This window comes from Anopheles coluzzii, chromosome 2 (genome assembly GCF_943734685.1).
Source record: "Anopheles coluzzii chromosome 2, AcolN3, whole genome shotgun sequence".
Lineage (NCBI taxonomy): Eukaryota > Metazoa > Arthropoda > Insecta > Diptera > Culicidae > Anopheles > Anopheles coluzzii.
Window position 1 is genome coordinate 17,017,449 of NC_064670.1, and position 23,628 is coordinate 17,041,076.

The 23,628-nt window shown below is 43.3% G+C and overlaps 4 protein-coding genes across 4 annotated transcripts; all 4 read left to right on the forward strand.

Annotated features, from left to right (window-relative positions):
- Nucleotides 1-284: 284 nt before the first annotated feature.
- On the forward strand, nucleotides 285-5,847 carry LOC120948874 (nuclear RNA export factor 1). Its single transcript, XM_040365682.2, has 7 exons — nucleotides 285-474; nucleotides 595-1,490; nucleotides 1,575-1,684; nucleotides 3,600-3,636; nucleotides 3,711-3,949; nucleotides 4,045-4,213; nucleotides 4,299-5,847. Exons 1-7 carry the CDS (start codon nucleotides 399-401, stop codon nucleotides 4,758-4,760), a joined length of 1,989 nt encoding a protein of 662 aa, XP_040221616.2. The 5' UTR covers nucleotides 285-398; the 3' UTR covers nucleotides 4,761-5,847.
- Nucleotides 5,848-7,510: 1,663 nt separating this feature from the next.
- LOC125906749 (uncharacterized) lies at nucleotides 7,511-8,292 on the forward strand. The gene is made up of 2 exons (XM_049607123.1): nucleotides 7,511-7,880; nucleotides 7,954-8,292. The coding sequence occupies exons 1-2, from the start codon at nucleotides 7,845-7,847 to the stop codon at nucleotides 8,221-8,223; spliced, it is 306 nt and encodes a 101-aa protein (XP_049463080.1). The 5' UTR covers nucleotides 7,511-7,844; the 3' UTR covers nucleotides 8,224-8,292.
- A 2,573-nt stretch (nucleotides 8,293-10,865) lies between these two features.
- LOC120951957 (transient receptor potential cation channel protein painless-like) lies at nucleotides 10,866-14,273 on the forward strand. Its single transcript, XM_040370982.2, has 4 exons — nucleotides 10,866-13,031; nucleotides 13,157-13,287; nucleotides 13,350-13,450; nucleotides 13,654-14,273. The coding sequence occupies exons 1-4, from the start codon at nucleotides 11,600-11,602 to the stop codon at nucleotides 14,225-14,227; spliced, it is 2,238 nt and encodes a 745-aa protein (XP_040226916.2). The 5' UTR covers nucleotides 10,866-11,599; the 3' UTR covers nucleotides 14,228-14,273.
- A 1,549-nt stretch (nucleotides 14,274-15,822) lies between these two features.
- On the forward strand, nucleotides 15,823-23,615 carry LOC125906747 (transient receptor potential cation channel protein painless-like). The gene is made up of 6 exons (XM_049607098.1): nucleotides 15,823-16,133; nucleotides 16,230-16,415; nucleotides 19,943-21,770; nucleotides 21,896-22,026; nucleotides 22,089-22,189; nucleotides 22,392-23,615. Exons 1-6 carry the CDS (start codon nucleotides 16,128-16,130, stop codon nucleotides 22,957-22,959), a joined length of 2,820 nt encoding a protein of 939 aa, XP_049463055.1. The 5' UTR covers nucleotides 15,823-16,127; the 3' UTR covers nucleotides 22,960-23,615.
- Nucleotides 23,616-23,628: the final 13 nt, after the last annotated feature.

The following is a 23,628-nucleotide window of genomic DNA, read 5'->3' on the forward strand; positions in this document are numbered from 1 at the left end:
GACGTACAAAATTGACAGTCGACATAATCTTGCGCAGATAACATGCCAGGCTGTACGAAACAAATGCCAAACATTTCAATAACCCTTTGATTTGCATGAACGATGATCATTGTTCCAAGAGTTTTTATATGATTGATCATACATGTTACATTATTAAAACTGTTCAGCTTTTGCTTTGATTTTGAGCGCTGAATATTGAACCGTACACAAAACAGAATTGTCTACGCCAATCTGTCAAAAGTTCTTTACAGCGACACACTTGTCAAACTGATGAGGGCCCAACCAGGCCATCACATCGCATTTGTCACTTCGCTTGCAAAAAGTGAGAAGTGTGTCCGTAACGTGGTGCAGGATTTGTTAAATTTCGTTCTTGTTTTCCGTTCTAATCGTTGTTAACCATGCCTAAAAACACGCGCAATGGCAACTTTCGTGGCCGCGGCGGTCGCAACTACGGGGGAGACCGGTTTTACGACGGTAAGTGCAAACACAGGCCAGGATTTCGCTGCTGTGACGCCGCCATTTTGGTGGTGGAACGAAACAAAGCGATCGGATGGTGAAATACGGAACTGACCCCTTGTGGTTTGTTTACCTTAGCCAATGCACCAAAACACGACCACGACGATCGAACGGACCGTAGCGGCGGCGAGTGGAACGACCGGAACAGAAACGATCGCATGACGGACGTGAAGCGGCGGGTCAGCTTCAAACCATCGAACGGTGGCCGTGGCAAGGGGCGCATCACAGAGAACCACCTGCGGGCGCACATGAACGATGACGATGAGGCGATGGGTGGCGACATGTTCGACGGGGGCGATCTTCGCGTGCGCATGAACAATCGCAACTTTGATCGGCAGCGGCGCAGCGGCTCACCGATTCCGCGCGGCGTACCGCGTGGTGGCGGTGGTGGTGGTGGTGGCGGCAATCAGCGCAAAAAGTTGCTCCCGAATGCACCGTGGTACGAGGTGCGGATACCGTACGGCAACAAGTACGAGAAGGAGTTTATTCTTCGCTCGATCCAGCAAGCAATCACGCCGCAGATGTTCATACCGCTGTACTACAAGGCGAACGAGTCGGGCGCCGTGTTCTTTGTGGAGGACTTCCAGGCGGCCGATGCGATCATGCGGGCCAACCGCAGCATTCAAACGCCCGATGGCCGCCGGATGATACTGGTGGTGCGCAACAACCCGCCGCCGACGCAGGTGAACGAGCAGCTGAAGATGCGCATGAAGCAGGCCATGGTGAAGCGCTACAACCCGCAGACGAAGGGGCTGGATCTGCAGAAGTTCCACGCCGATCCCGACCTGAGTGACATCTTCTGCGCACTGTTCCGGCCGCAAATCATGCTGGCCGCGATCGACATCATTGCGGAGCACATACCCGAGATAGAGGCACTGAACCTGAACGAGAACAAGCTGTACATGTTGGACCATCTGAAATCCATGACTACTAAGATGCCACACCTGAAGGTGCTCTATATGGCCAGAAATCGGGTAAGTTATGCGATGGCTTTGCCTTCTGCTGCTGCACAAAACATGCTCGTTAACGTCGTGCGGTTTCCGTTTCCTCCCCTCCAGATACCGTACCTACACTCCTTGGACAGTCTGAAGGGGCTGAAGCTGTTGGAGCTGAATTTGCTGGAAAATCCGCTGTGCAAGCACTTCGACGATAACACAGCCTACGTCAGGTATATCAATACATACGAGATCACGTGAATAAGTGCTGTGTTGTCTTATATTTGGCAGAACCTCGTGGGCCTGAATCGGAGCTGCTTCAAGCCTGCCATCCTTGCACACTTCCCATCGTTCGGTGTTGTGTGTGTGTGCGCGTGTGTGCGTGCAAGTGCGTGGTGTGTGGCGCTGCCCCCGTTCGATCATCCTGGATAGGGACGTTCGGCTGACGGGTGTGGCGGAGCAAAACGAACAGGTGACACTTGCTTCGCGCAGGAAACACAATCCCGCAATGAACCGGCAGCGTGTTGGGAGTGAGGAAATGCATTCCATCTGCACGGTGGTCGATCGAACAGGCCGAGCAGTGAAATCCGTTTTGTGCCCCACTTCACCTCATTAAGCTCACCAGCGACTAGCAATCTAGCATTGTTTAGTGCCTTATCGTGCATCGTTTTATGATTTTTAAATATCCCTTTAACCACAATTTCAATATTGACTATAATTGTACCATCAAAATAGCTGTCTTTCTTTCAAAAAACACGTTTGATACATTGATCATGTTGTCGGTAGTGGACAGTATTTAATTAGAAAATTCAAGAAAAGATGGCATTGTCGTTTGTATGAATGCGATCGCTCTAAGACAGGAAACGATCGGGTTTCGGGAGTACGTAGTACAGTTTGAGTGCAATTCGCCTTGAGACTTGTAGCTAAGCGAAAGATAGCTGGAAGAGAGTTTCAATTTTTACTTTCAATCACAATTTGTGATCAACAAGAGATTGATGCGTGAATTTCTTTTCGCTTTTTCTCAGCTCATAATCTCCTAATATTTAAAAAAAACTAAAAAGTTTTGTCAGAGTAGACATGCGGTCCAATGTGCCATAAACACTTGCGAACGGTCAGCATTTCCATCGTATCACTACAGACAGCATCAACTGTGGAGTGAGAAACATCTCCAACAGCTGTACAAACAAACGTTTCAAGTAAAGCGCTAAAACCTACCCGGCCGGTACCGCGGAACTTCTTGTGGCTTGGTATGAAACGCGACGCTGTACGGCAATGCTTCTACAATAGCTCACATGGATTATGCGGCCGGTTGCCACTCTCTCACGGACTGGTGGATTACGATCCACTCAGCTCATTCAGATGAGCCCAACGAAAACAGCTGTAAAATGTCACCCCATCCCCATAAACAAGACACGCTACACGTAATGTACGCGTAATAGAACGTGTGTGCCGAATGTCATAGCGAGAATTACTCCTATGACGGTTTAAAAACGCACCCAACTCGCCTTTGGCGCCGATCGTCGATCAAGTGCTATGGGGAAAGCGCTATAATCAAATAGGACACTGAAATGCAAGACGTTTGCGAAGGTGTTCGCACTACACCGATTGGCGCAACGTTTATTTTGACAAAACGAAGCAACTATTCAAAGGAAACTGTTTACTTTTGTTCAACAGAATTTGCCTCGGAGAAGAAAAAAACACGCTTCAATCTCTGTTTATACTTCAAAACGAAATCTATATTGTACCTTTAGAAAGGACACACATGTCGGGAAGTGTGCATATGAATGCACTCACACTTTCCAGCTAGCTGCAACAAAACGTTACATGTCTCATCGGCGCAATCGGGTCGTTCCGCGTTGTTGCTCATAGTCCAACTGGACTGGTCCATATCGTTTCCATCTTGTTGCGTCGCTCGTACAAGGACAATTTAGCGACAAAATACTTTTTCCGTATGACAATTCACGTCTACGGTCCTGCGTGTCCTGCGTGGCTACGGTCGGTACGATGCTCCCTTACCGGCTTCATAGGAAATGTATCAAACGCTCTCCCCGTTTTCTCTATACCTAATATTTTTTCTCCGCAAATTGAACATGCTTTGGCAATATCAATTGAAATGGATAATATACATTTTGTACCGTCTATTTATAGTGAAGTGCGCAAACGTTTCCCGAAGGTTATCAAGTTGGTAAGTAGCTTTGATCGGCTTTAACTATTCCTTTGTCACTCTGTGCTTAATTATTCGGTGCCCATTGTCGTTAGGATGATATCGTTCTGCCGCCCCCAATCAGCTTCGACGTGCCGGAAGACGATACGAAGCTGCCGGAGGCGAAGGCCTCGTTCCTAAGCGACACATCCGGTGCCGATCTGGTACGGCAATTTTTGGAACAATACTTTACCATCTACGATTCCGATAATAGGCAACCGCTGCTGGAAGCCTACCACGAGCACGCAATGTTTTCGCTGACGGTTAACACAACCTACCAAAGCAATCAGCAAAAGTGAGTACATCTTCCACTGTTCCGTGCGTTGTCTGGGCTTTGTGATACATTTTTGACTATAAATCCACCCTTTTTTGTTGTTGTCAAATGCTTAGGTTGGGTGCGTACATATCCGGAAGTCGCAACATTAAGCACAAGACAGACCTGGACTCCCGCTGTCGGTTTCTGAAGCAGGGACGTCTGCAGGTCGTATCGCATCTGTCCTCACTGCCACCAACCAAGCACGATCTGACATCGTTTGCCGTAGATCTAACCCTGTTCACGGTAAGTAAGACTTGCGGTATTAGCTCCCCCATCATTCAAAGCATTTAACATTTCGTTTCCAACTGTTCGAATGTTCACTTCACAGCCGCACATGCTGCAACTAACCGTCACGGGCGTGTTTAAGGAGCGCAAGGGCAGCGGCAATATGGAGCAGATACGATCGTTTCAGCGTACGCTCGTGATCGTACCGTCGAACGGTGGTTTCTGCATACGCAACGAAATGATGCACGTGAACACGGTGACGCGGGCACAGGAAAACAAAGCGTTCAAGGGGGCAGAAAACGGCATGCCGCAGCAGCAAGCGGCACCATCGGCCGCCCCCACCGTACCGGCCGTGGTCGGTGTGGCCGCGACTGTCCCGCTGGTGCCGGACGACAACACCAAGCTGCAGATGATACAGGCGCTGTCGGCGCAGACCAACATGAACGCCGAATGGAGCAAACGCTGCCTGGAGGAAACGAACTGGGACTATCCGCGTGCCGAGTTTGCGTTCGCCGAGCTACACAAACAGAACCGGATACCGCCGGAAGCGTTCAGAACGAATTAAACCAGTTTTGTAGGTGGAATGTAGTGGAAAGTAATTCATCAATCATAAGTTAGTTTGTTTTAAGGGTTAGCAGACGTTAGCGGACAAATTTGGTCGGTTATTACAGGTTTTAGGCTTTCTCGTACAGATCATGCGTTGTACTTTTCCCGTTGATTTTTTTTCTTCTTCACACATACACGCAGCTCAAAGTAGTGCGCCCCGGCAAGCAAATATGCGTTGAGTTAAGGAAGAAAAAAAAACCACAATAACAACATATTACCCGTACTTTGCTCGGGCCGGAAAACGCACTACAAGGTCGCTCGTGTGCTACTCACATTTTCGTTGCCCAAAGCGCAATATCTCACGGAACATGGTTCGCGTAAGATATTGCACTTCGGAGCAAAGGACAAAGCAAAGCTAGTTTTGTTTTGTCTCTCAACAACCGAACGTGACGAGCAAATGTTGGAAAACTGATTGTTTGTATGAATTATGCTGAAAAAAAAAACATTCACCTTATCAGCCAGTCACGGTGATAGGAACGTTTTTACTCTCTACGTTCCAACGTAATATGTCCGGAACATTGCAATCATGTCGCAACGAGTTTGCTTTTCGGTTTCTCCTATACTAAGATGTACAGAAAGTTGATTAAAAATTCACAATTTCCATATATTTTTTAATGCTAGCCAGCAATTTATTCTCATCACATCACGGTGTGTAGTGCGTGTGTTACGGAGAGCGTAGCTTTGTTAGTTGTAGACCGGTTGCGTCATGATTACCAGCTAGGACCTGAACACCGCCACAGACCCAGGTCAAGTCAAGGTTGAGCTTTGAATTTGCGTCTGTTCTGACATTTTTCATTCGACTGGAAAGCAAACTGTGTTAATGTTTATACTATACCTAACAAAATTGAACCTCAGCTTTTGAGGACTTTTATTTTTATTCTTTTTGCGTGTATTCAAGCAATTCGTTAGCGGAAATAGTATATGAATTTTAACTACGGCACATACTACATTGTACAGCTTAATTAGAACGAACATGAATGAGGGTGAATATGAAAAAAAAAGTAATATAAATAATACATGGTAATTCTAGTAATGACAGAAGCAAATACTAATGATTAAAACTGTTTTCATTGTTTTATTGAAAGAAATTATTTAAGTTTGTAGATGTATTTGTGGCATTTTCAGTATTAATACTGCTTTAACAACCAACTTGTAGTTAAGTTTGCAACTATTGTTTTTTGTTTTTGATCCAATTTAAGATCCAATTTAAGATTTAAGAGATTAATTAAGATCCAATTTGTTTTCCTTTTTTGTGTTTCTGGAACAGTTACTATTATTCATGAGGCATTCTATTGGTGTTTTTTGAGCTTTAGTTTTTTACTTCGTGCGTAGGTGGCTTCTTTTAATGAATTTTAATCAGCAATTTAAAGATCCAGTGAGATGAATTGTTTCATCAGTTTTCAAAAAAAAATCTTCTTTCTTATGCATTTTCATTCCTTGCCTTGTCCAGCATAATCTTTGAGGATACCTATGCACCAGACTATCTTTCTAGGTAATCTAATGTCTACGGGATAAACCAAAAATTATTACCCGTGTCTAACGACCCCCTTAAACATAAATCTTGATCATGTTTGACTTGAAGTATAAAACACTAAATATTGTATTAATTATTTTGCCTCTTTACCTGCAACCATACCCGTCGAATAGGAGAAACCGGTTGAAAGAATCTACTCAATACGTCTTTTATGTTATTCTATTTATTTCATAATTATACCCGTGTAGAAATGTTTTTCAAATAATCGTAAAAAACAACATTCAAACCCATGTACATCGGCCTTTTTCTTTGGTTTACTGGCTCAATTTTTCATCGGTATAGACAGAGAGCGAACAAATCACTTGCAAGATTTACGTATTTACATAATGCATATTTAACATATCTACTTTCAACTAATCTTTTTTCACTCAATAATTGTGCAAAGCACTTGTGCCTTTTCATAGCAAAATCCTCCATGTAAGTATGATTTAAAGGCAATGATCGGAAGGACATGCACCATCGCTCCACTAAACTCGTTGCGTTACACAGTTGCCGTTACATGGTAGCGTTACAAAAGTTATCTTGCGTGTTACAAACATCAACGCGCGTTACTGCTTTGTAATGTATAATTTAAAAAACAGTGAGCAAATATATTTACTTTAAAATTCCTACCAACGAAAACAAAACCAACTTCATCAGACACATTCTAAGAGCCTTGTAAGCTTCGTCAGGTGGTTAAACGGTAGGACAACAAGGGACCACATTTTGTCGACTACTGTAACTGAAATTACATTGGTTGAGGCAAAGCAAGTGATAAATGGACGATTGTAAAGCCACCGTGACCTAACAATGATAAGCGATCGCAAATAAAAGCGAGAGCAGGAGCGCAATCAATCAATTGTCGTCCCGGTAAAAGGGCGTAGCCTAACGGGATTTCAATGCTTAATTAAACGCCCAATGGCGGAAGGAATAAGATAATGGCAACGTGGGGCAGTTCATAAAAAAATCAATTTAGTATGATTGGTACGAAAAAAAATATCCTTGGAACTTAAACCACAGCTTCATTGTCGTTTAAGGCAGCGTTTACATTAAAGCCAGTAGAGGCTATATAAAATAACCAAGTAATGGTCGATTATTAAATGGATATTCAAGAAGATTTCAGTTTCATGTAAAAAAAAAACACATAATGATGGCAGTACACGTGTACCAGCTTACCCTCTGGCAAAGGGTTGGTCAGTTGCCGGTAGCAGAAATGATATCAGTCAATGTGCGACCCGGTGTTGGAACACACACGCTAGGGTCCGAAAGTGAACCGACCCGCGCCTTCCAAATCAATTGCGAACGTGCTGTAGAGCGCACCTGTGCTATCTGTTGAACAAGTCGTACCGAGAGCCAACGTTTGACGCTGTGAAACAATAGTGTGTTGTAGGTTGTGTCCACAAGTAGCAGCTACTTGCAAAAGGGTGCCATCGAATTAGTTGAATTGTGTTTTAGTGCAACCGTACAGACCGTGCGGTGGTTCGCCGATTGTTCACTGGTGTCGCAGACAAACGATCCGATCCAATCAACATGACCGAGCGACGCTGGTCAGGCAGTGTACAGCTAGTAAGGAATGATTATCCACCGCTTTCCATCCAGTGTACGCCACGTGTACTTATCCCTGCCCTGTTCGATTCAGAAAGCTGAGCGGAGTTTGCTGGAGAACAACTTGAACCAGTTCATCAAGGCGCTGGCGAATGAAGCCGACGTTAATGGGAAGATGAGTAAATTTCCGTATTCAAAGTATTCGCTGTTTGAGATGGCTTGCAAAACACCGGGAAGAGCCAAATTTATTGCGGCCTGCCTGCAACGTGGTGCCTTTGTGGGGCAGGTAAGCTACAGTTGTCGTATTGATTCGTACCTTAAGCTGTACCACCTGCTGTTCAGGAGTCAGCAAGCGTTAGAGTAGTCAAAGAAGAATGCTGGGAATTAGTATTATGTTATACTGTCTATCGCAAGCTTTCATTAAATAGTGAAAACCAAAACTTCTGCGTTTATGTAACTAATCTAGAAATTAGCCTGCGCCATAACGGAAACCTGCTGAAAACCCAATGAAGGCGTAGTTGTGACCAAACTTACACATTAGCAAGTTTCTGTACCGGTTGCTCTATTCGATTAAGATTAATCAACATGAATTTGGTGGTTTAGATAACTATAATGAGATTACGGTAGCAGCAGGGGCATTGCCATTTTATACTACACGTTTATCGCCCGTAGCTTACAGATAAGATACCTTGAGACACATTAGTTTTTGTATGTGTTTATTTCAAATGTATCGCTAGCAGCTAGATCAAGAAGGGTTGATTGATTTACTTAATCTCAAAAAGTAATACAGCAAAAATGTCTTAGAGCTAGACCACCTCTAAACTGTGCTGATGGAACTCTTCTCCTATGCGTGATTATTATCATCATACCTTCGGTTAGGCTTTACAGACTACCCAGAAATGAAACGTTTTATCTAGCCATTAAAGTAGTGGTTTGAAGAGAGCGGATTGATGCGTCAGTGTTCCTTGATCGTCTATAGCAGGTATGTCAAACTGGCGGCCCGCGGGCCGCATGCGGCCCTCGTCAATGCTGAATGCGGCCCGCGAGGATATTTTGAGAATTGCTAAAATCACTCCAAACCAAAAAACTGTTATTACTATTTGTCGAAGTGTATTCAATTTTCCAGAGAAGAACAATCAATTAGATGGTATATTTTTCGAATGTAACATGAATGTACCCATTACATCTCATAAACTTATTCTACACAATCATACAGAACAATAGAGACCCTTAAGAACCATTGATGCAAACTCAGTCGGTATTATGTTTCGATTTTATTATGTAAATTCTGAATATTAGCATAGTATTGTGCACACTCGATTGCACATTCTATATGGAAAAATAGATTTGCGACTACCTTCTACCAACGAAAAAGTAATGAAAATAACTTGATACACACACTTGGAAACTTCGCAACAACTAATGATGTATTGTCAGAATCGCATCCACGGCTCAAAACCATTTTCGATCTTAGCTATAGCAACTTTGAATCAGGCCAAATCAAACCAACAGTTCCGTTCGGTGCCGTCCGAAGCCTATAGAGCCGTTTAAAGCCATTCGGAACCGTTGGAGTCATCGGTTGTCGCACGGAGCGGCTAATCTACAGTGAGAAATGGATCCGGTCGGTCCCACCGAATTTGACCATCTCAATGCCCCCAAGTGCCAAGTAAAGGATTCATTCGGCTCCGAAAATGATATGATTACTCTTAAGCCTAAAGTATTTCGATGAAGAATTAAAATAATCGAAATGCCGAAGTCGTGCGATACATAGCTTATTAATAGATTAGCTCACACAGTCCATACCTCAATTCGCGAATCATCTCCCTTCAAGTGCAAAACAAGATTTGCCAATCTTTAAGGGATCACACACCACGAATCTTCGTCAGATAAAATTATCGTAATTTAACAAAATTATTCGTAAAATATGGGTTCTTGTAATAACAAATGCCTCCATACCACCATATAACCCTTCGATCTTAGGAAATTAGCGAAAAATAATGTTTAAACACGTTTTTTTTTCAACAATTTTCCTCTTGATACATAAAAAAATTGCATGCAAATATTTTTGTTATTCATCCAGCGGTGGATAGCTCGGATGGCTTGAAAAAGATTCGCAACAGGCTGGTAGACTTCCCCTACCTCAGTGAAAAAGTGTGGTTGAGTGATATTTTCTAACAGAAGTGCCGTGTTAGAACGCGACTAATGAGAAATTTCCTATTTTAATAATAAAGATGAAAACAACGCATGTGAGTTTAAAAGTACATGAAACATTTTTTAAAATAAAAAAGTGCACAATAAAAAAAAACATAGCAAATTTGTAAATAAGAATCTATTCCAGATTTGAAGCGAGGAGTACAAAAAGTCAATTTGTTTAACAATAATGATTTTAAACAGTATTTTATATGAATATTGAGATATATTTTTTATTCTCAACTTTGCGGCCCACGAATCACTGAAAATCTGTACTTGCGGCCCTATTATGAATTGAGTTTGACACAGCTGGTCTATAGCAAGCGGCATCATCGGAGTGACACATCTCCTGTTTTGATAAGAGGAGCATGGTTTTCATTTAAATGTTCATAATTTGAAGTCCCTCCATTAAAGTACCTCAAGTATTTTATTGTGAAAATGGCAGCAATTTTTGTTGAATATACGCGTGCACTTAGCATTTAGTTCATTTCACGGCCCTGTTTGGAGCACATCTTGGACAAATTGTTAAACGGTCGCGCATGCAGTTTAGCATATCATGAACATTATCAGCAGGCTATTAACGACGTTATCGGTACAGTAACACACACTCAGGCACTAATCCAAGACACTGCTTTTGAGCAATGGCCACAATAGCCACAAGTAAAACGTTGGAATGTTTCCTTCTGATACTCAACGAACCAACATTGCATAATTGAGTCAACATCGTAGCAATGTATGCAAGTTGTTCCGTGATAGAGTGATTTGCAGTAGAAAAATAATAATCGCCAACTTCTTCTTCTTTGGCGCAACAACCGTTGTCGGTCAAGGCCTGCCTGTACCACTTTTGTGGGGTTAGCTTTCAGTGACTTATGTATTGGATTACCCATCCATAGCAGGATAGTCACAGTCCTATGTATGGCGGCACGCTCCGTTTGGAGCTGGAACCCATGACGGGCATGTTGTTAAGTCGTACGAGTTGACCACTGTACCACGAGACCGGCTTCATCGCCAACACTTTTCCAAAAATAATCTGCAGAACCAGTACGACAAGTAGGTCGGAATGTCTTGATCGTAGATAATTGCTTAGTGCACTAAGGGTCGGACAAAATTATACATAACGCTTTTTAAAATACAGACTTTCCTCCTAGAAAAATCCCTATACCAACGAGTATCCTATCCACCTGGCCGCGCTATCCTTCGACTGCGCAAATCTTTCCGAACTACTCAGCGCCCCGCGCATTCAGGTGGACCAAAAGTACGAAGATCGCACAACGCTGTACCTGTTGTTCGAACAGATCGACAGCGACAATTGGAAGCATGTGTTTGAGTGTGTTAAATTGCTGCTAAAATACGACGCCAACATAAACGCAAGCGATAAGTACAGTGTGTCACCGATAGCTCTGCTAGTAACAGCTGGATACGACGACTGGAGAAAGGAAATTCTTGAATACTGTTTGCAGAACTACAGCGTGAACGTAGACTACCGGGGACAGCAGGCGAGAAAAGCGATCGTGAAGAACTTCCCTGGCACGGACATTCCCATCTACGACATGGAAAAGGTTACCGTGGATGTGTTGCGGAACAAACTGAACGTCGAGACGGAGGACGAGTTTCTTTCGGCATACGAGAAGTACTGCCAGCAAAACAATGGTCACGTGCCGCCCGAAGAAGATCGCGCCGAACTGCTACCATTGACCGTATATCGGGCGAAGCTGACCGTTGCTCAGAAGCTCATTGAAGGGCAGATAGTAGAGGGCAAGTTTACCGGTAATCCAAAACTACTTTCCGGTCTGCTGGCCAAGTGTTGTAATCGGGGGAACGAGCAGATGCTCGAGTGGTTGCTGCAAATCATACCGGACGATGAGGTAGCGCTAGTCAACAAGGATCCTCTGCTCTCACTGCTCGTCAAGAAGATCGACGTGTACAAGGACAAGAAGGAGAGTTCCTATATCCGCAGCATGGGCATCTTGCTGAACGATCCGCGCCTAGATATCGACAACATCGATGTGAAAAAATATACGGCGATGCATTACGCCGTCAAGTACAAGAACGATTACGCCCAAGAGCTGCTGCTGGACGAGGGAGCGTACATCTGGGGCGAAAATATATTCGGCGATCTGCCGATCAGCGAAATGGACTCGTCCCTGCTGGAGAAGCATCTGGACTCGTGCGTCACCAACAACGATCGCAAGCCGGGCGACGAGGACTACGAAGTGAGGATCAGCTTTGCCAACTTTATACCGCCGGCCCACAATCCAAATGCCGAGGACGAGATGCGACCGATCGTACGCATCGCACAGTCACCCAATTCTAAACATCTCCTCTGGCATCCCGTCATATCGAGCATCTTGTTACTTAAGTGGATGAAAGTGATCCACCTTCTCTACCTAAATTTGGTAATTTGTACCGTGTGTTTCGTTTCGTTTGCGATATACATCGTGTTTTGCTATGCGCGGGAAGATACCATTCTCAAACAATTGCTGTATTGCCTGTCAGTGTTGGGATGTGTGTATTTGCTCGTACGTGAAGCGTCCCAGTTTAGGCTAAGCCCCGCCACTTACCTGCTATCAATGGAGAATTTAATGGAGCTATTGCTAATCGGTGGGTATGTTGCGGTGCTGGCGTACGAGTGTGCCGATGAGACATGGTCAATGGTGCTGGTTGGAGTGCTTCTGCTGCTAGGGGTGGAGCTTACGCTGCAATTTGGCATGCTCCCGGTGAACTCCATTGCCACCAATATGGTCATGCTGAAGACGGTTACGAAAAACTTTCTCACCTCTTTAAGCTTGTACTCGATCATATTGGCGTCGTTTACGTTAAGCTTTTACACAGTGTTTAAGATGAAGGATATTGCTCAGCTGCGCGAGACGAACGGACCCGAACAAGCGACAGGCCATAACCAGGACATTGAAGATGAGCATCTTTTCCACAGTTTTGGTGAGATTCAGCTGGCGCTGATAAAAACTACAGTAATGTTCACTGGTAAGTACACAGTCGAATTATGAACGTAAATGGTCAAATACATCAAATTTCGAATATCAATCGAATTCGGTAATAGTCCCATTCAGCAAAACATCTCGACCTAATGTTTCTGTGTTAATCTTTAGGAGAGTTTGATGCGGCAGACTTACCGTATAAATCATCCTGGCCCATGTATGTGCTGTTTCCAGTGTTTGTGTTCACTGTAACGATTGTCATAAACAACCTGATCAATGGTCTGGCCGTCAGCGACACAACGGTTCGTAATGACTTGCTGTCGGGGACGGACTCATTTCTAATATCTTCGCATATCAATTACAGACCATTCGGGCAGAATCCGAATTAGTAGGCATTACAGAGATGGTATCCATTATCCGTCGCTACGAAAAGGCACAGGAAGCACTCGAGTTCATCCATTTAACGTAAGTCGTTTTTAGACAGTTGTTTCTTGTTCGTTTTGGTAGATCATTCTGGATGTGGTGGAGTAATCGGTAACATTGTACACGTTTGATTAATTATTAGTAAACCAACGTATTAGATTAATTGTTGCCTGTTGGTTGAACTTATAATTTTTTGACTGAACTCAAATTTTAACTGAAAATTTATCATTTCCTCTCCCCTCTAGATTGGGCAAAATAAAGTTCCTCAAACTGGGATGGCTGTTTCCTAATATGAATCTTTTTTGCAACGAGAAACCGCTGCATCAAATTGTGCTGAAGCCTAGCGATCAAAGCCTATCCACAATCCGGCTGGAACAGCAAATCATCGAAACGGTTGAAAATGGTGGAATGCGAAAGAAACGTACGAGCAGCACGAATAATACGGCTGCAAATAGTTCGGAAATGAGAAATGGCCAAGAAGAAATTCAACTTATCACTACGAACGAAACTATTTCCAACATGGAGAATGGTCAAGAGCGAACTAGACCTACTAGCAAACATTGTCAGCTTCAGACGCATAAGACCTATCAGGCAGAGAGTTTACTGTACAAGCCTTTTAAGGGAATGCTGAACAAGATAATGACGAAATCGATCGAGATGTTGAACTCCCGCCAAATGCACGGTGGATCACAGGCGCATCGCCTATCACGAATGGAACAGAACATGACAAATATCATGCAGGAACTAAAGGAGTTGAAGGAATTGGTAAGGGCATTGGGAAAGGACGACGTGGAGATGATAAGAAAAGCTAGAATGTAGCTCCTGAGTTTTGTGAGAACGGCCTGGCCGTGTTATCAATTATAGTTAAATTCAAAAACATAAAACTCGCCTCACGGGTTTGAGTTGTAAATAAAACAAGACCTTGGTTACAATTCGGCACTAATACTTGCAAGGTTTTTGCATTGATTAGCTAAAACGATATCAGAAGTTAGGATACGTTTGCATCTATCTGTCAAACACGTTGCATACTGTTAGGCGCAAACGCATCGTGATTTTAGATCAAATCTTTCCTGTCGGTTCGAAGAAGAGCATCTCGCAAATTAAAAATTTGTATTGTTTTATAAGTAAGACACGAACGGCAATCGATACAATCGATATGAAGCATCTAGTTTAAACCGACATGGGACACGTCCCGCAAAGAATAGTTATATGTGATTCAATAAATAAATATAATCGAATCACAGAACAGTGTTATTTGCAAATTACCAATCGCAGAAATTAATTAAAGCTGACTCATGAAAGAATACAGCGCCTCTCTGCCATCAGTATGGTCGCTGTAAATCAAGCAACAAGAGGATCCAGCATCCTCCAGTCGCAACACGCGGAATAATAACATAAACATTCCATGGCGAAATAATTCGTACCATGTGAAAGATATCATCCGGCGTGAAAGCATACAGGGGTTTCAAGTCGTTTTTCAAAATGCGCTGCATATTTTGTCGCTCACGAAATTTACTTTGATTAGTCTAGTACGTACTTGAGCTGGTTCAATGTTAATTTTATCCCGTCCAAGTTTAATTTTGACAGCCCTATCGAGGTGTAGGTTTGCCTATCTTTTCTACTACCTATCTCTAATAAATCTTTTGACACATTGTATGCACAAAAACGGGAAGAATACAGATTTAAGCTTCAAAATGATAAGTCGTTTGACTCATAACTCGTTTAATGCGTAATTTGCATTTGAAAATGCACACCAATTTTGATTGTCTACGTTTTCGTTGGCTTGAATTTGGCAGATAGCGCCAGGTACCGTGGTAGACAATTTTGGAGTGCATTTTCAAATGCTTATTACTCAGTGAATAAAACGAGTTATGGGTCAAATGACCCATCATTTTACAGAATAATTTTAAACAATATATACGTTACATTTCATAAATATAACGCTAAAACGCATTAAAGCATTGGTTTCATTTCCAATTTCAATTTGCAAAACTCTGCGTAAGGCTGCTGAAAAACTCCTTCAGCATTTTAAAAATCATATTGTGCCTTTGAAAATAGCATCGGTGCGCTGAAATAACTATGTTTGACAGCTAAACTAATCTTGAGCTGCTGAAATTGTTTTGCAGACTTTCGATTCTGCCTTGTAAGACGCTGTATTCTTTCCGTTTTCGAAAAACGAATAGTACAATTGCTCATATTTTAGTTAGCCAATCGCTGCATCGTCAACTTTCTCAATGATTCTCAGAGATTCTCAAACCGATTTTGTGCAGAATCAACAATCGTTGAGAACGTAGGTTTCTCAAAGGCACTCATGAGTGCTTGAGAAAACGATCGTTAAGAAACCCCATGGCCCCGCGGCCTATGAGCTGGTTCGCTGCATTCGTTCGTTTATTCGCTCTGTGATCGTGCGGCGAGAAGCAACTTTCTTTCAGTGCCCCGGCACTTAATTGTATCTAAGTTCTGTTTAATTTTTGGGTTTCTGTTCGTTCATAAAGATTCCCAACTCGTACTGTGTGGTGCGTTGTGAGGCTTTTATGAATAATTATTGTGGTAACAACTACAATAGTGATTCCTTCCAGAAGCGATCCTCTGACAAGAGCATAAAGTTTCGAAGCGAGGAAATCATCCGAAAACATAACAAAAAGCAAAGTGCGTCTGTAGTTTGCTGATCGTTTCAAAGTAGTGGTGATAGTTGCGTATGAAAATTTCATAAACCAGTATGCAGGTACTACCGTCAGCATTCTCAGCCAAATGCGATGCAACCAATTCATTACACACCGCAAATGCACTCTTTGTGCACACGTTCAATTCCCAATTTTAGCTGGCGCTTGCTACAAGTTTCGATGCGAACGACCTGTCGGAGTTCAACCGAGCGCTTCGCAACGGGGCAAACGTGAATCTACGCGATCGTGACTCGCGGTACACGGTGTTCGAATTAGCATGCAAAACTCCCGACAAGAAGCAGTTCATCCGAGCCTGTCTGAATCATGGAGCGGTACTGTCAGAGGTACGTATGGCGTGGGGTTTTTGTCTGCCTTTTTTCTTTTCTTTTTGTTGCTTGCTAGTTCAGTCGACATGAAGTGATTTTAATTTTACGACTACTAAATGCTCAAAGGTGCAAATGGTTCGTCACTCTCGGGGTCCCAACGTCCATCCGGAAGAAGGCCCTAGTAGGTAGTACTCTGCCAACTCTATACATACTGCATACTATAGACTATCGATCTACGGGGCCCCTGCATCGACGGGGACGCAGACGTCCGCCTACCGGTAGATGCGCCGTTGAACACGACTGTTAATTCGGGTGACTGTAACTGTTCCAATAATACTGCTACTAGACAGGATTGTGATAAATAGGATTTTTCTGTCAATTCTTAAAAGAAATTTCAGTACGCAAGTCTAAGCTAACCGCAACTGACTGACTGGTCTTATTTTTATAGAGACTTTGAGGTCTTGCTCATTCGCCTCTATGAGGGATACCGTTTCGTGAAAGTAGTAGAATTTATACTTTTCATTTGCATGAATGTGTGTGTATGCTACGGGATTCAATTGAGATCCTTTATTACGGCGAAGAGTACCATTTGTGTTAAGCCAATTATCTGGAAATATCGGCTGATAGTTAGATTGCAACTTAAGTGAAGCAGAAGTATATGTGTAACGCTCGATGGCGTTCGTGACCGGCTTTTTAATTGTTTACAATAACACATCAGCAGTTGCCAAGGCCGCGTAACATAGTTGGGAATAGATAACTGTAAACACGGTATACGTGTGTAATGCGTTTCTAAAGGCTGATGCACATAATCTTATCAATTCTCCTTACGTTCATGATGTGCAATACTCCTTACAAAGTCATGCATGTAGTGCACCCAGGATGTAGATGCATTTTACTGCATGTTGTGTTATGGATGTTACTGCTGCAGCTGATACTTCATCGTTGACCCTTCTGAGTTGCTAGGGCTAATGCTGTTTTCCCTTTTTACTTAGTATTTTGTTGTTGTCCCAATGTCGACCATTGCCAAACATACTTGATTTATGAGATTTAGCGGCAATATAAACAAAGGACGGTGAAACCTATCTTAAGTAATGGGAAAATACAAAAAAAAATAAAATAAAACACATTTATGGAAATGCTTTGTGAAATGGTTCTCCACAAAGCACAACTACATACATGAATCTAGACAAGAAGAAGCATATCGCATTGGTTGTGATTTTATTTTGAGTGCAGTCTGGATCAGAATCAAAGTCTTATCCAGCTTTTCTTTTGTTTCCAGCTGTTTATGAATATGAATGACAAATCATTTACAACAATAGCATGCATTGTGTGGTATATAGTAAAAAGTGTCATCTAAGCATAGTTTCTTCAGCGAAAGTTTTATTGATAGCAACGATAAAGCGCAATCAAAATATGGTTGAATAACAAACGCAATTATTTCAATTCGGAACGAATAGACCTATACATGTGTGTGGGTTGTATGTTTCTTGCACAGTTAATTATTTTTGTGCTTAGAACGTTTCACCTCTCGCTCGTAGTTTCATATCTGTTTTGTGGTAGTAGAGACTCGTCTGAAGCGGCTGTTGCTGCGAGTCGTAAACAAATAGAGAACTGTCACCTGGGCTGACAGCCAAACATTCAGCACTTGCGATCGCGAGAGATTCCACACTCTCACCTATAGAGAGCACTGTAACGGGTTCGGGTACAGGGAAGGCGAATGACCTCAAGATCAGGAATCGGGTTCCTCGCCATCGCGATTGCACCAGTAGCATCACGACAGCGAGCGAGAATAGTTTAAAAACTTTTTAAAGGTGTTCAAAAACCGCGACACAATAAAGTTTCCACCCAAAGCGAAACTCGGCGATTCAACATTTTTTGACTCCTATGAGAAAGAAGATTCTATATCGTTACGCGACTAGTTCGGGAGCTAACAGCGGCTTTGAATTCCTGTTGGACAATATTGTCCCTTATGGAGTCCATGTTGAGCCGAGGCTGCGTGTTTTTTCCACCCCCATTGACGCGGGTGCGGGCGAGTCTACAACTTATCGACGAGTCCTGGGTCATCCGAGCGGAGAACGCTCTAGACGTGTTTGAATTCAATGGCTGGATCAGGTGAAGCGAAACCTGACGGAGATCGGGTGTCTACATGGATGGGAGGCGGCAGCAGGGACCAAGCATCCTGGAGGATGATTGTTTCATTTCACTTCATTTCATTGTTGACCGGGTCATATCACATCGAAGTGCTCTTTTGTGAGCAGGCCCAAAAGAGTGAGAGAGAATATAATAATTTGCATTTATATAGACATCATCACAAATTTAACGACTAAACCGAAACCAAACCGCGTTATTGTATGCATTACTTACTCGGGTAGGTGGTCATAGAAGTAAGAGGTACTGTTAGATGAAAGAATACAGCCAGCTGCTCGCGTGCTCTCTCTGCAGTAAGCCGCTCTTACTGCAGTTGACGAGCCGTGAGCGCCTGAGAGCGATCGTTCGGGATGGATCGTTCGGCTGCGCGAAGAGCACGGACACTACGCATCGGGGCAGCGCGGCGTATACTTCGTAGTAATAAAGCATCCGTTTTAAGTTTAGAACAATACAATATTTATGTGTGTGTACTTGTCCACCTCTCACCATATCACATACGGACATAAAAAGTACAAATCGAATGTTGAAAATTTGATTCATTATTTATAAAAAATCGGAAAGCTCTATTTTTTTTTGCTATTGTTGGCTCGAGCAACAGAATTTTATGAACTCGAAAAAGTCCGCAAAACAGTTTTTTTAACACTTTATTCTGATTTAAAACGGAGGGGTTAAAAAAATACTCTTTCCTCCGGGACTTTAATACGCGAGAAAAGGGCGCTTCTTCAGCCGTCGTTCCTTAAGTACCCTTTCGCTGGTTCCCGTTCGGCGCTACGGTTGATGCCCTTTCCCTTCGATGGTTCTTCGGTTAATCTTCGTGTTAACTTTTGTGTTCGGGTTTGCTGATATGACGCGAACACAATTAATACAATTAAAACTTATATATTAACAAATAAAATAATATATCACGACACACGTCTGCTCGCAACCAAGCTCGAATGAAGAGAGACCGATCTGTCCATCTCCCAAGCCCTGCACGGCTCTCCGAATTTCAATCCTAATCAAATCGCTCTCATTACACAATTACACCTCATTAGCCGCCTTCCTAGCATCATGGTCCGACACCGGTCATGAGCCAGGGGAGTAAAACTCGCAGCCAAAACATAACTGTTGCAAATATGGCTGAGTCATATTGAAATACTTCGCCCTACGATCGTGGCATCGATACCATCCTCTCTTCGAAGTCAGAGCTGGGAGTTATCTGCTCAAACTAGCATCACGATGAACGTACCGTTGATGCTTGTCAACAGCATAAGCGGGTTGCGGTAGCTTTGTTGCTTGGGTTTCCATCCCCAGCAACTGGTAGGGCTTATTTACAAAACAAATCCTTTAGGGCAGTGTTTCCATAGATACGCATGCAAATAGACGCACGTTAACCGTACGCTTGTTTTCTTCGGCAGAAAAACCCCGAAACCAACGAGTATCCCATCCACCTGGCCGCGCTATCCTTCGACAGTGAAAATCTTTCCGAATTGCTCAGCGCCCCGCGCATTCAGGTGGATCAAAAGTACGAAGATCGCACAGCGCTGTACCTATTGTTCGAACAGATCGACAGCGACAATTGGAAACATGTGTTTGAGTGTGTTAAGTTGCTGCTAGAGTACGACGCCAACATAAACACAACCGATGAGAACAGCGTATCACCGATAGCTCTGCTAGTAACAGCTGGATACGACGATTGGAGAAAGGAAATTCTTGAATACTGTTTGCAGAACTACAGCGTGAACGTAGACTACCGAAGACAGCAGGCGAGAAAAGCGATCGTGAAGAACTTCCCTGGCACGGACATTCCCATCTACGACATGGAAAAGGTTACCGTGGAAGTGTTGCGGAACAAACTGAACGTCGAGACGGAGGACGAGTTTCTTGCGGCATACGAGAAGTACTGCCAGCAAAACAATGGTCACGTGCCGCCCGAAGAAGATCGCGCCGAACTGCTACCATTGACCGTATATCGGGCGAAGCTGACCGTTGCTCAGAAGCTCATTGAAGGGCAGATAGTAGAGGGCAAGTTTACCGGCAATCCAAAACTACTTTCCGGTCTGCTGGCCAAGTGTTGTAATCGAGGGAACGTGCAGATGCTCGAATGGTTGCTGCAAATCATACCGGATGATGAGGTAGCGCTAGTCAATGAAGATCCGTTGCTCTCGCTGCTCGTCAAGAAGATCGACGTGTACCCGGACAAGAGTTCCTACATCCGCATCATGCGCATCTTACTGAACGATCCGCGCCTAGATATCGACAACATCGATGTGAAAAAATGTACGGCGCTGCACTACGCCGTCAAGTACCAGATCGATCACGCCCAGAAGCTGCTGCTGGACGAGGGAGCGTACATCTGGGGCGAAAATATATTCGGCGATCTACCGATCAGTGAGATTGACTCGTCCCTGCTGGAGAAGCATCTAGACTCGTGCGTCACGAACAACGATCGCAAGCCGGGCGACGAGGACTACGAAGTGAGGATCAGCTTTGCCAACTTTATACCGCCGGCCCACAATCCAAATTCCGAGGACGAGATGCGACCTATCGTACACATCGCACAGTCACCCAATTCTAAGCATCTCCTCTGGCATCCCGTCATATCGAGCATCTTGTTACTTAAGTGGATGAAAGTGATCCACCTTCTCTACCTAAATCTGGTAATCTGTACCGTGTGTTTCGTTTCGTTTGCGACATATATCGTGTTTTGCTATGCGCGGGAAGATACCATTCTCAAACAATTGCTGTATTGCCTGTCAGTGTTGGGATGTGTGTATTTGATCGTCCGTGAAGCGTCCCAGTTAAGACTAAGCCCCGCCACTTATCTGTTATCAATGGAGAATTTGATGGAGATATTGCTAATCGGTGGGTATGTTGCGGTGCTGGCGCACGAGTCAGCCGATGAGACATGGTCAATGGTGCTGGTTGGAGTGCTTCTGCTGCTAGGGGTGGAGCTTACACTGCAATTTGGCATGCTCCCGATAAACTCCATTGCCACCAATATGGTCATGCTGAAGACGGTTACGAAAAACTTTCTCACCTCTTTGAGCTTGTACTCGATCATATTGGCGTCGTTTACGTTAAGCTTTTACACAGCGTGTAAGATGAAGGATATTGCTCAGCTGCGCGAGTCGAACAGACCCGTACAAGCGGGAGTTCATAACCAGGACATTGAAGATGAGCATCTTTTCCACAATTTTGGTGAGATTCAGCTGGCGTTGATGAAAACTACAGTAATGTTCACTGGTAAGTACACAGTCGAATTATGAACGTAAATGGTCAAATACATCAAATTTCGAATATCAATCGAATTCGGTAATAGTCCCATTCAGCAAAACATCTCGACCTAATGTTTCTGTGTTAATCTTTAGGAGAGTTTGATGCGGCAGACTTACCTTATAAATCATCCTGGCCCATGTATGTGCTGTTTCCAGTGTTTGTGTTCTCTGTAACGATTGTCATAAACAACCTGATCAATGGTCTGGCCGTCAGCGACACAACGGTTCGTAATGACTTGCTGTCGGGGACGGACTCATTTCTAATATCTTCGCATATCAATTACAGACCATTCGGGCAGAATCCGAATTAGTAGGCATTACAGAGATGGTATCCATTATCCGTCGCTACGAAAAGGCACAGGAAGCACTCGAGTTCATCCATTTAACGTAAGTCGTTTTTGACAGTTGTTTCTTGTTCGTTTTGGTAGATCATTCTGGATGTGGTGGAGTAATCGGTAACATTGTACACGTTTGATTAATTATTAGTAAACCAACGTATTAGATTAATTGTTGCCTGTTGGTTGAACTTATAATTTTTTGACTGAACTCAAATTTTAACTGAAAATTTATCATTTCCTCTCCCCTCTAGATTGGGCAAAATAAAGTTCCTCAAACTGGGATGGCTGTTTCCTAATATGAATCTTTTTTGCAACGAGAAACCGCTGCATCAAATTGTGCTGAAGCCTAGCGATCAAAGCCTATCCACAATCCGGCTGGAACAGCAAATCATCGAAACGGTTGAAAATGGTGGAATGCGAAAGAAACGTACGAGCAGCACGAATAATACGGCTGCAAATAGTTCGGAAATGAGAAATGGCCAAGAAGAAATTCAACTTATCACTACGAATGAAACTATTTCCAACATGGAGAATGGTCAAGAGCGAACTAGACCTACTAGTAAAAATTGTCAGCTTCAGACGCATAAGACCTATCAGGCAGAGAATTTACTTTACAAGCCTTTTAAGGGAATGCTGAGCAAGATAGTTACGAAATCGATCGAGATGTTGAACTCCCGCCAAGTGCACGGTGAATCACAGGCGCATCGCCTATCACGCGTGGAACAGAACATGACAAATATCATGCAGGAACTAAAGGAGTTGAAGGAATTGGTACGGGGCATTGGGAAAGGACGACGTGGAGATGATAAGAAAAGCTAGAATGTAGCTCCTTAGTTTTGTGAGAACGGCACGCCGTGTTATCAATTATAGTTACATTCAAAAACATAAACCTCACCTGACGGGTAAATAAAACAATACCTTGGTTACAATTCTGCACAAATACTTGCAAGGATTTAAATATTGATTAGCTAAAACGATATCAGAAGTTAGGATACGTTTGCATCTATCTGTCAAACACGTTGCATACTGTTAGGCGCAAACGCATCGTGATTTTAGATCAAATCTTTCCTGTCGGTTCGAAGAAGAGCATCTCGCAAATTAAAAATTTGTATTGTTTTATAAGTAAGACACGAACGGCAATCGATACAATCGATATGAAGCATCTAGTTTAAACCGACATGGGACACGTCCCGCAAAGAATAGTTATATGTGATTCAATAAATAAATATAATCGAATCACAGAACAGTGTTATTTGCAAACTACCAATCGCAGAAATTAATTAAAGCTGACTCATGAAAGAATACAGCGCCTCTCTGCCATCAGTATGGTCGCTGTAAATCAAGCAACAAGTGGAGCCAGCATCCTCCGGGCGCAACACGCGGAATGATGACGTAAACATTCCGTGCCGAAAGAACTCATACCAAGTGAAAGATATCATCCGGCACGATAGCATAACCACATGAATGGGGAAACATATGAGGGAAACA